Genomic DNA, 18,011 nt, shown 5'->3' with positions numbered 1-18,011 from the left:
GTTGAACTTCTGTGATTACCGTTTGCATCAACCTGGCTTGAGAAACTATTGGCTTACGAAAATAAAAATAATCAAATCAAACATAGGACACCAGAATTTAAACTGACAAGGTCTTTTATTTTAAGAGGCATTGGCCGTGGTTCAAACCATGTGGAAAAGCGTTCAGAAATGTCATTTGTTCATCAGGATGTTTAATCCTATACCGTAGGGAAGAAGAAAACAACAATAGTTCTCAGGAAGCATATATACCATTCTGAAAAGAACTTATTCCCGAAAGAAATAGCGTCACCTTCCTGATGGGCTTCTGGAGTTTGGTTCCCTCACTTGCCTCTCTAGAGGGGCCTCTGTTTGAACCCGTAACGCTGACGAGGTTCTGTGCAGTGCCAGAATCTATGGCTAAGAGCTTGTGCCCTTGATCTTTTGCTAGCTTAAATTACCTTCTTTGATTTTGGAGCAAATTATTCTGAAGGCTTACTCACATTCCAGCATCCTATTTACTTTCCTTTTACATGTTTACTTTTTTCCTGGTTTGTTCCTCTTATAAATGTAGAGGTGCAAACTACAGGGAGTGTGGGTGCACACTGAGCGTCACAGTGAGGGAGAAGGTGAAATGTTTTCCTAGTTCTCTGCAACCAGCCCCTGCAGACCTCCAGCCAATACCCACACTATACAGAAAGCTTTGAGGATAAAAATTCAAAGTGAGCTCCAGAAATTGTTTAAAAAATGTCTCACGTGACTAAGTTGATAGTTACTTTCCCTATATTAATGTAACTTTAAAATGGCAAATGGTTTCTCCTCATAGGTATCTTTTTCTAATATTGTATATTTCATAAGTTATAATGTATATGGTCAATAATGTTACACATTTAAAAAATAACTGACACTCAAATTCCAATAGTGACCATAGTTCTACATGGATCAGTACTAAATCTCTCAGACAAATTAGTGTTTACATTGACCAAAACAAAGTCATTATATGCATATTAGGTGCCACAACATAAATTGAATTAAGAGATGAGTGAAGAACATACAGCTTTTTATACTTCTTGATATGTGATACTTGCAGCCTTAATTCTCTACCACATTTTTACTGTTATTATTCCAGTGGCTAAACCATCAGCCATCTGCTCATTAAGTGAAATAAAACAGGTAAAATGTCCTGTACAGTGTGTGGTACATAAAGGGGTTCATTAAATATTTTATTCTTACCTCCTTCAATTTTTATCCTTCAAAATGGGGATATTAAGAATTTAATCAACTCCTTTATGTATATATATATATATATATAAGACTAGTGAGGGACTTCTCTGGTGGTGCAGTGGTTGGGAGTCCGCCTGCCAATTCAGGGGACACGGGTTTGATCCCTGGTCTGGGAAGATCCCACATGCCCTGGAGCAACTAAGCCTGTGTGCCACAGCTACTGAGCCTGCGCTCTAGAGCCTGCAAGCCACAACTGCTGAGCCCGAGTGCCACAACTACTGAAGCCCGCATGCCTAGAGCCCGCGTTCCTCAACAGAGAAGCCACTGAAATGAGAAGCCTGTGCACCGCAACGAAGAGTAGCCCCTGCTCGCCGCAACTAGAGAAACCCTGCGCGCAGCAACGAAGACCCAATGCAGCCAAAAATAAATAAATAAATAAAAAGACTAGCAAATTTGGTGATGGAATCAGGGACTAAAAGCTGCCTTATGATGTGGTTGGTTTATTCACTGAGTGGGGAGTTGGATGGAGATTACAAATTCGAGAAGTACTGAATGTTCTATAAGAGCATTTGATTTTAAAAAAGAGGTCCCTCCCCCTTCTGCCCATATAATTCTGGGGGGTATGAGTGTGGGAAGTATCCTTTCCCAAATTTCCAAGTTTACCTTAGACTTCGTCACAGAAGGAGATCTCATTTTATTCTTCAGGAGATCCAATACTGTTGAAAAAGATGTTCCAGGGTTAGTTGGGAATGTAGACAGCCAAGTTTGGACAGGGCAGTACCAAGAATATTACGCATCTGTAGTTTTTGAACTTGAATCCCTTACTTCTCCTTGTTTCTGTCACTGCTTTGTAATTCTTAGAAAAACTGCCTTCCAAGCTGAAATGGTCAGAAATTGCCCTTTAATGACTTAGTCATTGCTTCACGGCCTAAAAGCTATTATACTCCTATATAAAAGGACTCCTAATTATATATGAGTTAATTACTGTAACTTTGCAAACTTTAATATAGGGGATCCAAGAGTTAAGAATTCTTGTTTTCTAATATTTGAATTTTATGGGTTCCCCTTCTAGAAAGCCTAATCATTTGTTTGACTAGAATTTTGCTAAAATTAATCGTCTTCAATGTAGGTAGAACTAGTTACTCTATTAGTGTGAATGGATGGAGTAGAATAAAGGTAAACTCCCACCTGGAAGCTTTCCAAACTAGAAGCCAAGCATCTTCTGGGCATACCTGCTTGTCTGGGATTTTGCACTAGGCTTCTAGTTAGTCATATTACTGTCTTGTTTTGTCCCCACCCACTTCAGTTTTCCCCTCTCTACCACTGCCAGTGCGATTATGGTCATATCATTATCCTATTTCAGAATTCTAGCACCAACTGGGTATTTGAGTCATTAAGGAATTCTTTTTTTTTTTTTTTTTTTTCAGTTTGCTATTGGTATTGTGGTCATATTACAAAAAAGGAGTTCTTATTTTGTATTTATGATAGAAATGCAATATAAGTTAATGTTGATTTTCTTAAGAATGATACGTGATTTTTATTTGCTTTGCACTTTATTTTCTAGAATTAGGTGTTTTTTAAAAATAGGCATTATTACTAAAAGAAAATCCTTCAATGGCATCTTATTTTTATGTTTATAATATTTCTTAACTTTTTAACAGTGTTAAAAGCCCTTCCTACTTTTCAGTCAGATTGTTTTGCATTTACTCACAGTCCTGTATTCCAGATATATCAAGGTATTTGCTGTTCAGTTTTTTGATTCAAGACCCTTTTTAGTCCTGTGTATTGGTACTGTTCTAAGTTGAATACCTTTTTCCTTCCTCAGTGTTGCTAACTCCTGTTCTTCCTTAGTAACCAGTGCATATACATATTATTGAAATTTGACTATATCATACCTCATGGTACATATCTGGCCCTCCCCACCCCTTTTTTAGACAGTGAGCTACTTGAGAGCAGATATTGTTTCCTAGCTTTATCTGGAGCGGCATATAATAGGTACTTAAGTGCTGTTAAATGAATGAATACATTTGTAGCCCCAAAGCATTTTCTCTTACCCAGTGGACCTTCTTTACCATGTTTAACTCTTGGAGGAAAAATGTTTCTAACTAAGAACAAAATCTCTATACTTGGAACTGAGGCAGATCATGGGGTTGAGACTTAGATTTCCTCCTTTCCTCTTCCTCCTTTATTGCCAAAATCTTCCTCCACACTTTCCCTAAAAAATTCAAAACTGGAGGTTGGGACAAATAACATGAATGCATTCATAGATGCTCTGTTAAAAACCAAAACCCCAACCAAAAACCTCAATGCCTCTCCATATTTTTTAGCATTAATGACCTTCCGTCTGCTGCATCGGCAGGCGGACGCGCAACCACTGCGCCACCAGGGAAGCCCCTGTCATTTCTTTTTTTGTTTGTTTTTTTTTTAGTTTGCTTTTTTTGTGTGTGTTTTCAGATTTCATCTTTTTAATCAACTCGGTGAAAGACATCCTAAATGCTACATGAAACACAACAGAATATTTTTTTCTTCCAGTATTAAAAAAAAATGACACACAAATATTTTTAAGAAACTTCTATATAATCAAGGCAGAGATCTGGAGTAAAAAACACCTCTAAGTAATCATGTTCTTCATTTCTTATAGTTACAGTCAGAAATTGCTTCCTAATCATGATTAAACATAGTGTACAGGTGTTTAAAATGTTCCTAGATGCACATTATTTTAAAAAATCAGTCTGGCCAAACATTTTTTGCCAGAACCAACATTCCTGAGAGCCCCAACTAAAAAACTGGTAAAAAAGGAAAAAAATATCCAGACTCCACAGATGTCTCAGAATTTGTCTTTAAATGGGAGAAAAATAAAAAAAAGAAACACATGGAACTTTCTGAAGGGTCCTTAACAAGCTACCTTGGGAGCTCTACTCAAAAAATGAAGTTGATGTATCTAAAACAGATGTTTCAGTGCAGCTCCAAAAATCTTTATAAATACAGCCATTTGGAGGGATGGTCCTGGATCAGAAGAAGTTTTATTCCTTGTGTATCTACATTAGGTGTGCATGCCTCATCTCAGTTGTCCTAATTATCCCTGTAATTTCCTCCTGAGTAGTGGTCATAACCACCCTGGCTTCTGCAGCCATAGTCTCTGGACCTTCCATATCCATATCCTCCAGGTTGGCTGTCGTACCTGCCACTTCCATAACCCTGGTCCCCACCACCTCTAGAGTAGCTGCGACCACGCCCATAGGCCCCAAAGGCACCCCCTCTTGTTCCCTGGGCCAGCTTGCCCACGTGGTCTACATGGATCTGATGACCATCCAGAGACTCTCCATTCATGGCTCTCATGGCATCTGAGACATGTTCAGGATTGGTGAAGGTGATGAAGCCAAAACCCCAGGATCGCTGAGTTTCCCAGTCCTTGACAACAGCCATCTCAGAAATAGGTCTGAAGCTGCTGAAGTGGTCTTCCAGAACTTGCTCATCATTGTTGAAGTTGAGCCCTCCCATGAAGAGCTTCCCTTCTTCAGAGGACATGGTGGTAAATTCATGTCCTGGAAATTAAGAAAAAGGCTGAAAAGACAGCTACTGCCAAGAAGCCGAGAGACTGGACTGTCATTTCTTTTTGTAGGCTAGACTAGAGTATAATTCACACAGACTTCCCTATTCACAGGAGTATCTGGAATGCATTTTTAGATGAAGTTAATATCACAAATTGTGGCTATCAGTTTTGATATTATCTAAGAAATATTAAAAAGAACTTGTCTATCTTTAATGCAGATTATAATCTTACAGCACAATAGTAAAATAGTGTCTCACAAGGGAGCTCTTTACTGTATGCACTGCTGCATTGGAAGTTTATTTGAAGAAGTGGAAGAATTTGATCATTCTTTGGAAATCAATTCAGCTATTTCTCATGACTAAGTTTCCCTTATACTTAGAAAGAAAGCCTTTATTGTTTTCCCTCAAAACAGTGCTGTTTTGTCTACTATTTTATCTAAGGAACATTTTATTTGTCAACCAAAAAATAATTCCTCATACAAGTGCAGATTCATTAGTGTAATTTAAATTAATTCTTGTCAAATATAGTGAGTTTGAAAAATGAAAACGTGTGGCTATAGAATAATGAAAAGGCATTTTTCTAAGGTTGTTTTTCTGCCACACTTAGGAAGTGAGGAAGAGTGTAGGAGAAAGCGAGAATGAGAGGGGGAATGGGAGGGGGAAAAGTACTCCATTCAGTTGTAACTATTCAGAAGGTAAGAAGGTAAATGTGCATTTCTTTTTATTTTAATAATTGAAATTTCCTCTGTCTTTATATGCCTTTTGAAAAATTATCGAACATTGTAGAAGTAAATTTTAAAGTATTGGATGCTTATGGCTCTAATACCTTGCCTTTGCAGAGACATAAGTAATAATTTACTCAGTAACAAGCAATAACATCCAAAAAGGAGTTTCATTTACTTAGAGCCTGAATAGTATACAATCTGAAAGGCTTTAACTTTTTTTTTCCTTTTTCTTTAATTTATGAAAGCATTATGAAATTTTGACTATATATCAGCTCTGTGCCAATCTCAAACTTGTTTACTTAGTCATTCTTATTTTTTCCGTTGTTAAACATGCGTTTCTGAGGTCTAAATATCGGCATCTGATTGGAATTCTGATGTGGTAATGATAGCTTCATTAAATCACTGTGATAACATGATGCCTGGGATTCACTTTCGGTGGCTTCAAGATGTCTCATGTTCTTGTATCTGTCTGAATTTCTATATAGTTTATTTTCCTTCATAATGCCAAAAAAAGACACACAACCTGTAGTAGTAAGCTACTTGAATGATCTAAGTTGTTTGAACAAGCAAGGAGACATTTTTCTTTTGCTGATTCATTTCATGTTGTATTGAGTTGGGCACTTATTTTTTTCTATCAATAGTATAAGTTTTTAGAAAATTAACATGATTAATGTGCAGTGATGGAAAACTTTTCCCTGCTAGGTTCTTTGGCTGGTCTAATAATTAAATTGATATAAGACAGACTAACAGAAGAAACAAATTTAGTTATGTACATATGGGAACCCCACAAAGACATGACACTTAAAGGCAGTCAGCCAGTTGAGGCTTACATGCTATCCTGAGCTAAGGGTAGCGATAGGGGTCTGGGGCTTCAAGGGGGAGAGGGGTGATTCACAGGAGGATGAGAAGAGCAGATGTTTGGTAATCAGATATTTGTCCTGCTATGTAGAGGAGTCTTTCAGATAAAGTTTTCTCCGGTAATAGCTCTCTCCTGGATTCAGCCCCCATCCAAATTCTTTTAGGCAGTTAAGAGGGAGGTAAAAAGCTCTTCCTGAGTCTGCTGGTCTTGACTGCCTTCAGCCCCAAATAATTCACCTGCTAAAGTGGTGCATTTTGGGGTGGCATATTCTGCTCCCTTCAAATATCTGCTGCTAAAGGCATGGAATCTAAGAATAAATTATTCCAGATTAGACATATATTAGTGTTAATGAAAACTGAAATTGAGTTACATTTCCCATAATTTCTATTTCTCAAACAAAAGCCAACTCTAAATATTTTCTTGCATTATTGTTTAGAATGTATAATAATAATTTAGATTTTTTCTTCCTTTTTTTTTTTTTTGTGGTACGCGGGCCTCTCACTGTTGTGGCCTCTCCCCGTTGCGGAGCACAGGCTCCGGACGCGCAGGCTCAGAGGCCATGGCTCATGGGCCCAGCTGCTCCACGGCATGTGGGATCTTCCCGGACCGGGACACGAACCCGTGTCCCCTGCATCGGCAGGCAGACTCTCAACCGCTGCGCCACCAGGGAAGCCCTTTTCTTCCATTTTTATTGAGATAATAATTGACATACAGCCCTGTAACTTTAAGATATACAGCATAATTAGTTGACTTACATCATGAAGTGACTATTACATTAAGTTTAGTGAACATCATCTCATGTAGATACAAAGTTAAAGAAATAGAAAAAAAATTTTTTCTTACTATGAGAACCGTTAGGATTTACTCTTAACAAATTTCATATAGAACACGCAGCAGTGTTGTTTATGTTGTATATTACATCTCTAGTATTTATATATCTTATAACCAGAATCTTGTCCCTTTGACTGCCTTCATCCAGTTCCCTCTCTCCCACCCCCATTATTTAGATTCTTGAAAAAAATCTTTTTAAGAATATCTTTTTACAAATATCAATCTTCTAATATATATGTATGCATGTACATAACATAGTGTTACATTGCTTGTAGTAGTATGAATGAAATTTCATGAAAATTCCTGGGAAATGAAAAACAAATGTTATTGAAGTTGAGTGTATATAATCAGAATGACAAAGTAAGAAATTATTCTTTTTTAATGTGGAAGGAGACAAAAATGTATTAAAAGTCCAAGGATTAAATATATATTATATAAGTTGTAAATATGAAAGTACTTTTAGTATTTTCACTATATTTTAATTTCCTAAAACATTAAAAAAAGTTAGACAAGTCAGTTACTAAGAAATTCAAAATAATCATTTTTTTCAAGGATAATACTAAAAGATCAATTAAAATGGTATTTGACAATATGTGGGATATAACATTATTTAGAAAAATAATAGTAGGCTTGAGTCATTTAGCTTCGCCATCTCTACCTTCCTTATTTCCCTCCATCAGTCTTCTCATTCACTTTTATTTTAAAAGCCTTTTGCACTTAGTCTACTACTCTCTCCCAGATGTGCCATTGTCCTAGGTGACTTTAATATCTAACCTGGTGAACCAACACTTCTTTGAATTTCTCAGTTCTAATGATTTCTACCTCCCATCCATGTTAGCCATCAATTCTTGTCGCCATATAAGAGGAGATACTAACATTAGAAATAGAAAAACTATGTCTTTTTAGTGATGTTCATAGTTTACTTCTCCAGCATCCCATTTGCATTCTTCTAGCTACAGTCCTCTTTCATTTTATTCATTCCTCCCTTGGAGATCCAAGGCCATTTGTCTTGACGGTTCTCTTTCTGGAGAACCCCCTTGGAAGCCAAAGTATTGCTAGTAACTAGCAACAGTAACTAGTTTAGCCTAACCTAAGCTGGTCCAATCTTTTTCTTTCACAGAATATTTGTGGAAGATTGGGAAAAACCCTTGGTGTTTGTTATTGGATGTGACTGAAAGGATATGAGGCTAAGGTTTCTATGGCCGTTTGCTCTGTAGGAAACACTTTGATACCTTTTGTACCTGGGAATGAAACCAAAAAAAACATGTTTTATACCCAAGCATGGAGATATTCCAAGTCCTGATATTTGAGCCCTGGGTCTTCTGGCATTAAGCTAACTCATCCCTTGGACTTTTCATTTACTTGAGCCAGTTCATTACCTTTTCCTTTAACCACTTTTGTTTCTGATACTTAAATCAGCCATTCCTAACTGATAATATCTGTAACCTTGATTTCAAATCTCGTTTTCAGACCATAACTTTATCTTTCCAGCTTTCTGTCATATTACTTCACTTCTTTAACTTTTCTGAAATTGCTGTTTCCTTGACTCTTTAATGCCTAGGTAGATCTTGGCACATAGTGTGTCTTGATAGATATCTGTCAAATGAATGAGTGAATTGAAGGAGTTAGTGATATGACTCTTCTATTTAGCTCTCTCCTCTCTTCAGTTTTTAAAAAATCTCATTTATATATGACATAACCACTTTCTTGGCAATACCTTCTACTCCACTATCCACCATTTTTCATCTCATCTCCTTGGTAAAACATTAATTTTTCATCAGTCCAACTGTCCTGTCTTCTCCATGATGCTACTTTGGCTGCTAAGCACATAGGACCATGCCGCCCACTTTTGTAGGAAATGAACTCTGTGACAAAGGAACTAATTCTCACCTGCACACCTAAAATTTAACTTCACATCGTACTTTCTCTTTCCCTTCTGATACAATGAACAGAGTGATTCTTCCAAGGTTTGTTCCTCCATCTGGGCTCTGGGTTCCATGTCTTCCCAGCTGGTTTGGGGTCTTTTGTTAATCACTTATTCCTTCCTAATACTATATTTTTAACCTCAAAAGACCTTGCTATTTTTACTTTCTCATGCATGTTTATTTTCTTTTTGTTTCTCCTTCAAATTCACATTCTCTTCTAGTTTTTTTCCCCTCTCCCTCCTCTTAGCCACACTTCTTGGAAGAGTTGTCAGCATATCTTACCTGAATTTTTTCACCTGCCATTTTATTTAATTCAGTGAAATCTGGGTTATTCCTATGTTCTTAACTGTTAATGCGCTTCTCAAGAAAACCTAATAAGCTTTCTCCACCATCTAATAGACCACACAAATGAAATACTAGACACTTTTCATTTTACTTTTGTTTTTATTCTCAGTTGCTTAGGAAAGCCTTCTTTGATATTATAGGCTATATTTGTTCTCCCTCTCATAAACTGCTATAGCTTTCTGTAGTTTAAATTCAGTTTTTTGATCTTGATAATCAGTTTCTTGCTATAATTACACAGAATAATTATATATTTGCATGATAATTTGACTAATACCTTCCTCTTCTACCAGCTTCTATATGCTATGAGAGAAGAGACTATGCATGTTTTGTTCATCCTTTTAGCCACAGCCGCTTATGTACTTCTTGCTACATAGAATTGATTAAATATTTTTAAATGATTGTAGAGAGATTATCTAAGTCAATATGGTAGGCAGAATAATGGCCTCCATAGATGTCCATGTCCCAACTTCTAGAACTTGTGAATATGGCATTTTACATGGCAAAAGGAATTTTGCAGGTGCATGTAAATTAAGGATGTTCAGGTGGGGAGATTATCCTGGTTTATCTGGGTGGGTAAAATGTAATGAAAACAGTCCTGCTAAGGGAAAGAGCAAGGAAGGAGAATCAGAAGATGTGACAAAGAGGGTGGAGTGATACAGCTACAAGCCAGGTAATGCATGTGGCCTCTAGAAATTAGAAAATACAAGAAATGGTTTCTCCCTTACAACCTTCAGAAGAAATGCATCTCTGTGGACACCTTGATTTTAGCTTCATGAGATCCATTTCAGACCTCTGCCTCCAGAGCTGTAAGATAATACATTTGTGTTTAAAACCACTAAGTTTGTGGTAATTTGTTATAGTGGCAGTAGGAAACTAATACATGGACCAATTTGATCACATCATTCTTCTGACTAATACCATCAGAGACCAGTGTTCTCAAATTTCCAGATTCTTCATATGAATGACATACAGCATCTAAAATTGGCTCCTTTTAATTGCATCAGCCTTATTTTGATCACATACTAATAACCTTGGTAGAATATTACAATTGTAAAAAAAACTTCCAGCTCCCCCAATAATTGCATTCTCCTTTACCTTAAATCTTTGCCTGTTCTGTTCCCTTGGCCTCAAAATTCCTCCCATCTGACCACTTTCTCCAAAATGGAGGATATATGTATAGTATAACCAGAGGATATATTGCATGTTCATCTCATTTATTATTTATAAGGTTCATATAATTTTTTTTTGGCTTTTTAAAATCACTGTTTTTTCCATTTGGTAGAGGGTTTTTTTTTCCATACAAATATTTGCAACAATTTTTAATTCCCCAAAACCATACATAGATGATAAAGACCATGCTATTAAAGAGTTAAATTTGTACAGAAATACCTTACAGTTTAATACTTGTTTGTTACAAATAAAAATACATATTTAAGTGACTCATCTTTTTTTTTTTTCCTTAACATGATTCTGCTCTATACTTTCTTGCCCTGGTGGTTCTGAACTATGATTGAAATAATACATTTATTTGCACAAAAAAGAAAGGTGAACTTTTTCCTTAAACAAAGGACACAGTGTTCAAAAGCTTTACCTAAGCAGTTGTTTGAATTATTGATCAGAATAAAAATGGAAAATAATTGTTTCAGTATGGAGATTCTACAATTAATATACAGATCTATTTTTTTATATTCACCTAATAACAGTTATTAGTGTAACTTTTCAAAATATCTGAACAAATGAAAACAGTTGCTGACAAACATTGAAAGCAACTGTCACAATTTATTGCTTTGAGGGATGATAATAATCGGCAATGCATTTTGTGAAAAATGTATTTACAATTTCAGTAAGTGGCATGGCTCAGAACAAAAGACAGTCCAGTGTCATTTTTAAGTACATTTGCTGTACACCCCCCAATATAACCAGTTTTCAAAACATGTCAAGCAGTGAGTTTGATTTGCCTATCATTAAGATAAACCTCATTTTAATAGACTCTTCATTCTCTCTTAACTTCTTAGTCTTGAATTCTAAAAATAACTAATTCTCAGTGTTGCTGAACACCCTAATTCATTATCAGAGATTTTTCAGCTATTAAAAACGTGTCCTTAAAAAAAAACAAAACAGGTCCCAAGACATACCCTGTTTGATAATTTGTTGCATAGGGAATAGCATACATCTTAGTTAAAATCATTCCTATACTGGGGCAAAACATTTACCACCACCTATTACGGTTGCCTACGTGCATCATTGCTGAAATGTTGTAAGATGATTTTATACCTGTACCCCTCCCACAGCAGCAGTTCCAGCAGTTCACCAAACTAGTTCTCCTAGTAGAGCCAGCTTTATGAAAAGCCTGTTGGTTAAATTCTTACATGAATGACTTCATAGTAAGAAACTGATTTCAAAGTGAATTAAGCAAATTATCATAGAGAACATGTTCAAACAGACATTTCTCATTTTAGAAAGGAATAGGAAGATGGACTCGTAAAAAATTTCCTCTGATGTTAATTGTAGAGAGGGGTGGCCTGTCTGTTTTTCTTTTTCTCTACCCTTGGGCTTGGCAGGGGTTTGCCTGTCATATACCACAGTGATCACCACCAAAGAAACCTCTTCAACTTGAAAGGTGAAGTGAACATGAGCCATGAGATTTAAAAGTCCCCTGTGCTCGCAGTTAATGCCACGTGATTATCCGTGGTTCAAATGTCACAGAAATCTTAAAGGGATTTTTTTTTAGCACCACGTAGATACCGTCTTTTGTCCTGCTTTAGAAAAAGCGTCACTATAGTGTATTAGTGGGTTCTCGTATCTCCAAATTACCACCGTGGCTCGACTGTTGGAAAAAAGCACTGTTCTGTTCCCTCCATTCTCCTCCTGGTAGAGTCTGTTCTATGGACTTCTGTGAAGCCAGGGGTTTCTACTAATAACCCGTCCAGCTTATTACCAGATTCTGCTATGAGAGGCACAACAAGGCAGTAGTCAGAGTCTCTCGTTCGGTCATGATTAACCTGTAAGAGCCTATCGTAGGGCTTTAAGCCACCAAGATCTGGCCCAACTGGGCGAATATTTTTGACACATAATCCTTTCTCCAGCAAGCCGTCTGCTACACTGAACCCGAAGTTCTCCATGTCAGAGCCCTTGTACAAGGTCACCAGATTACCGGTTTATCATAAAATGATAAAACTCAGACACAGCCAGATGGAAGTGTTGCTTTGGGGCAAATTATGTGGGAAGGGCGTGGAGCCTCCATGATCTCTGAGCGCACCACTCTCCCTGCATCCCCACATGCTCACCAACCTGGAAGCCTCTGGAGAGCCATCCTTTTGGGTTCTTATAGAGGCTTCATTACACAGGCACAACTGTTTAAGTCATTGGCCTTTGGTGATGGGTTCATATAATTTTAAAATAATTAAACTTTTACATTTGTCTATCTGTTGAATATCCTAAACTGGGTTAATATCTGAGATATAATCATAGTAAGTAAAAACCAGAAGGGACTTGGAGCTTATCCAGCCCAACCTTATTTTATCCATATAAGCCAGCTGAAACTGAGTCATCATCAATGATGTGACTGATATATTTTACCAGACTGAGGGCGGTAAAGTGAGGGAGATGATAAACCAGCTATCATAGCCTCCTTTCATTATTTTTGGAAGAACAGAACAGAGAGGGATAAATAAACTTTCTTATGAAATACACATACACACCTCCAGCAATTTTGACAGCTCAAATATTGATAGATTTATAGAAGAAATTCGGGATTGGAGTTTTTCAGTTGTCATTCTTGCATATTTCCACCTTGACTGTAGTGGAGATGGTGATGATAAGGATGATGAATGGTGATGCTGGAGGTCCCGATTCAGGGGTGGCTCCAAATTTTGAGTGACCTAAATTAAAGCTAGAGCAATTTTGGGAGGCCTCTATAAAAAATATATCTATAATCACACAAATACAGATTTACATATGAAATGATTATTTAGACTGAGAAAAGAAATCAGAGTTATATGTCTTCAGAAGCGGGTAGATACCATGGCCATTGCAGCATCCTGAAAAATAATGTCATGTTATCAATTAACTGTCTAAAACACTTCTACAATATATTTTCCCATGTTTTGGCTGCATACTTTGACCACTTCTTCATATGACAATAATTTCATATCTTTTTCTATAGAAAGAAAAAAGTATGAATGTCTTTCCTGTAGTATGATTGTCTGAATTTTTATTTTCTTTTGTTTTAATTTTTTTGAATTTTTATTTTAAATTGATAGTATAGAAAAGTTGCTTACAGCCTCACAACTTTTTAGTGGTGTCTTATAAAATTCTAGGATTGTCACAGTTGAGAGAACCTCTTTGTTTCATCATATATGGTTATAAAAGCTGGAGTAATTTTCCAACAACCATCCTCTGGCTACATTTAAGCATGTTTCTCTTCTAATACCTACATACTTCTCATGCTGGGCCCTGCAGGGAACATTCAAAATACACTCTGATCTCTGGCCCTGTACTTCCATGAAAAAATCATTGGCTGTGTGGTCACTAGGAATATGCTTGAAAGTCATTCCTAAGCCCAGACAGCTACAATTACATAAATATACATAAACATGACTAAAACTCAAATATATTTTGCCAAATTTGTTCTCAAATCAGTTACGCCTTAGCTGAATATCAAAACAATGCTTGTAGCCAGTTTAATGGCACCCAGAATATGGGAAGAATCACAGAGCAGAAGCAGTGAAAAGAGCCAGTGGTCTTTATTGAAAGTGGCTCAAATCTAATTTGCAAAAATTTTGTAAAACCATATGACCATGTGAACATACTTCTATGACATCTCTAGGACTTTGGAAGAGTTTGATGCCATTGAGAATCTAGATCCTTATACTTCACTAGCCTGTGTCACATTTAACTCAGATAATATTTTCCGTACGTAGTGTTTTAGAGTTTGCATGAGTCAAGGCCTAAGATGACCAAATTACTTTCTTGGAAACAAACATTTCAAAATTCTCAAGAGTGGAAGCTAATTTAGAATTCTGAGGAAACAAGCTAGGAATAGTGGTATGGTGATAGAGTTAAAAATGGAATAAATCACAGGTATTGGCTTCCAGATTATTGCTGAATAATGAAACATACATGATGCTGGCTTTTCCTTATGCTTTGTCTATGCTCTTTGTCATCATGAATTTGAATACTGCTTTTATATCGAGAATTTAGTCTTTGGCAAAACATTGAATAGAGTACAGCCCTGTGACTTCCCACTAGATAGCTCTTCCAATTTAACACTATTTAAAAATATTATTTGGTTAGCTGATTCTTTAAAACTATTCTGCTACAATGAGATTTTAATAGTGTTTGCTTTAATTGTTTGTGCTAGATAACTGATGTAATACTGCTGAGTTCTCTGTAAAAAACAAAAACAAAAACAAAACCCAAACACCAAAAAACTATATGTATCTCAATTACATACCTAGACCTGTAGTGCTGTATTAGAACCCAAGACACTCCACACAGATGGATTTAAGTCATCATTCAGTAAGAAATTGAGTAATGCAATTTTAAGTATCTTGTGGTAGGGAAACTTAGAGATTAAAGCTTGCACAACAACTAGCTCTGAGCTTATGAACTGTAGGAACTTCATAAATGTTGATTGAATGGATCAGTTTACCAAGAGTAATTATGAATCACTTGTACCAAGAATAATTTGATTTCAAACTGTTTAATTTAGGAAAAACTGTAGTTAAAAGAAATATTTTAAAAAGTAATGTGTCTTTTTGGTATGAGACCTTTTTTTTCCCTGACATTTTCAACTAAATAACAATATTCCAATAATCTTTTGGGAGAACAAAATAAGAAATGTAAAATGAAAGACTTTGAGGAACAGTTTTGATGATATATACTCTCAAATTAAAAGACTATATACTTCTGTGTTTATAGCATGGATGCCTGTAGTAACTACCACGGTGCTTGGCATGTATTTGACTATTATATTAATGATTAGTGCTGTTCACCAGGTGTTATTGACTCCCCAGTTTTTGGGCATATGATAGGACTGACATTTCCCATAAGCTGAAGAAATGAGATATGTCATCCATTAGGTTTGGCCAATAGAATGTGAGCAGAAGCAAAAATGTGAGAGTTGGTGAGTGGTACAGAATTGTCTACTCTCCTTCTGTCCCCCCTCTCTACTTTGTCTTGGCAATTTTTGTAACGTGGAGTTGAAGCCTCTCTCAGCCTGAGTCCCTGAAACAATGAAATATTGTTTGTAACTGCAGCATAACCTAGCCTATTCAGATTAATGTAGCTGTATAAATAGATATAGAAAGATAAAGTATATTCTGCTTTATTTTGTGTCATATTCCTGTTAACGTTGTCAGTGTTTGTTTTAAAAATGTACAGAGCATTCAGGCCTTGGGGTTGAATTTAGGCAGTCTTACCTGAATTAATAAATTACTAAATAATGTTAAACCATATTACCCAAATAGTCTATATTATATAAATATTAGTATCTAAGATATATTTTGGAAATCTGTTTTCTCCCCTGCTCCAAGCATGAATAGCAATATTTAAAATAATTATAAAAATTATGTATATATGTACATAAAATCCTTAATCTGTAAAGGTAAGCAGCAGTTGAGTTAAATAGCTTATGAGAATATTTATAGTATTCATGATGCAATGACTACCCTGATAGTTTTGTAATCCATTTAATTGGAATTTTTATGAGCTGATTGATAAATCTTAAATTGGCTACACATGGAGATATTGTGATGTCATTTAGGATGAGATATATTTAAGCTAATTGTTAATATTTGTGGAGATAGAATTTTCAGTTCACATATAATGACATTTAACAAAATTCTGTGTTTTATGGGGCTTCCCTGGTGGCGCAGTGGTTGAGAGTCCGCCTGCCGATGCAGGGGACACAGGTTCGTGCCCCGGTCCAGGAAGATCTCACATGCCGTGGAGCGGCTAGGCCCATGAGCCATGGCTGCTGAGCCTGTGCGTCCGGAGCCTGTGCTCCGCAACGGGAGAGGCCACAACAGTGGGAGGCCCGTGTACTGCAAAAAAAAAAATTCTGTGTTTTAATAACGTGTAACAGTAAAAAATCTGCTAGTTGTGAGAAGCAGTGGTCATTTATTCACAAATACCACATCTTCTTCATATTTGTATAAATTTATCTCTTTCATATGGATATTGAGTTCTGTCATGCTTTTTAAGAAAGATGCTATTCAAAGCTTAGCTATATTTTTTTCAGATGATCTACAGCTAATCAAGAAGAATTTCTACATTCTAATTTTCTTTATCCCAATATTTAATACTTTCAAAGGAGACAAACTTTAAAGATGTCAATTTTATATAAAGCCTGGTAAGAGTGGGAGGGTGGAAGTTATTAAATCACATATGATTGCTCAAGATTATTCAGATTTTCTAGTAAGTTAATTGGAGCAGGATAAGAAGGTATATTTTACTAAATCCACACAGATAAGCTTATTACTTCTTTCAAAACCGATTATTTCTTTGCATTTCTCAGTGCTGAATTTTCTCCCAATCAATCTTTCAAATATAGTGACCTATTCTTTTGGAACTTGGAATGATTCTTTCTCAGTTCTCCAATGCTTCCAGATTAGCATCTAGTGCCCGGATTCTTTTTTTTTTAATTTTTGAATTTAATTTAATTTATTTCTTTTATACAGCAGGTTCTTATTAGTCATCAATTTTATACACATCAGTGTATACATGTCAATCCCAATCGTCCAATTCATCACACCACCACTACCACCCCCCAACTCCTTTCCCCCCTTGGTGTCCATAAGTTTGTCCTCTACATCTGTGTCTCAATTTCTGCCCTGCAAACTGGTTCATCTGTACTATTTTTCTAGGTTCCACATATGTGCGTTAATATACAATATTTGTTTTTCTATTTCTGACTTACTTCACTGTATCACAGTCTCTAGATCCATCCACGTCTCAACAAATGACCCAATTTCGTTCCTTTTTATGGCTGAGTAATATTCCGTTGTATATATGTACCACAACTTCTTTATCCATTTGTCTGTCGATGGGCGTTTAGGTTGCTTCCATGACCTGGCTATTGTAAATAGTGTGCAGTGAACATTGGGGTACATGTGTCTTTGTGAATTAAGGTTTTCTCTGGGTATATGCCCAGTAGTGGGATTGCTGGATCATATGGTAATTTTATTTTTAGTTTTTTAAGGAACCTCCATACTGTTTTCCATAGTGGCTGTATCAATTTACATTCCCACCAACAGTGCAAGAGGGTTTCCTTTTCTCCACACTCTCTCCAGCATTTGTTGTTGGTAGATTTTCTGATGCCACTCATTCTAACTGGTGTGAGGTGATGCCTCATTGTAGTTTTGATTTGCATTTCTCCAATAATTAGTGATGTTGAGCAGCTTTTCATGTGCTTCTTGGCCATCTGTATGTCTTCTTTGGAGAAATGTCTATTTAGGTCTTCTGCCCATTTTTGGATTGGGTTGTTTGTTTCTTTAATATTGAGCTGCATGAGCTGTTTATATATTTTGGAGATTAATCCTTTGTCCATTGATTCGTTTGCAAATATTTTCT

The 18,011-nt window shown here is 36.3% G+C and overlaps 1 protein-coding gene and 1 long non-coding RNA gene across 2 annotated transcripts in view; one reads left to right on the top strand and one right to left on the bottom strand.

Moving 5' to 3' along the window:
* The window catches only part of LOC129392139 (uncharacterized), a 215,771-nt gene that overhangs the window by 15,071 nt on the left and 182,689 nt on the right, over positions 1-18,011 (top strand). The window lies entirely within an intron of this gene.
* On the bottom strand, positions 4,231-4,749 carry LOC102996433 (RNA-binding protein 3-like). The gene has a single exon (XM_055085020.1). The coding sequence runs from the start codon at positions 4,726-4,728 to the stop codon at positions 4,273-4,275; it is 456 nt and encodes a 151-aa protein (XP_054940995.1). The 5' UTR covers positions 4,729-4,749; the 3' UTR covers positions 4,231-4,272.

The sequence above is a fragment of the Physeter macrocephalus genome, chromosome 5 (genome assembly GCF_002837175.3).
Source record: "Physeter macrocephalus isolate SW-GA chromosome 5, ASM283717v5, whole genome shotgun sequence".
In the NCBI taxonomy this organism is placed as follows: Eukaryota; Metazoa; Chordata; class Mammalia; order Artiodactyla; family Physeteridae; genus Physeter; species Physeter macrocephalus.
This window is presented reverse-complemented; position numbering and strand designations above follow the sequence as displayed.

Excerpts from the sequence above, each read along its gene's own strand:
- LOC102996433 (XM_055085020.1), bottom strand. The coding sequence starts at position 4,728 with ATGTCCTCTGAAGAAGGGAAGCTCTTCATGGGAGGGCTCAACTTCAAC.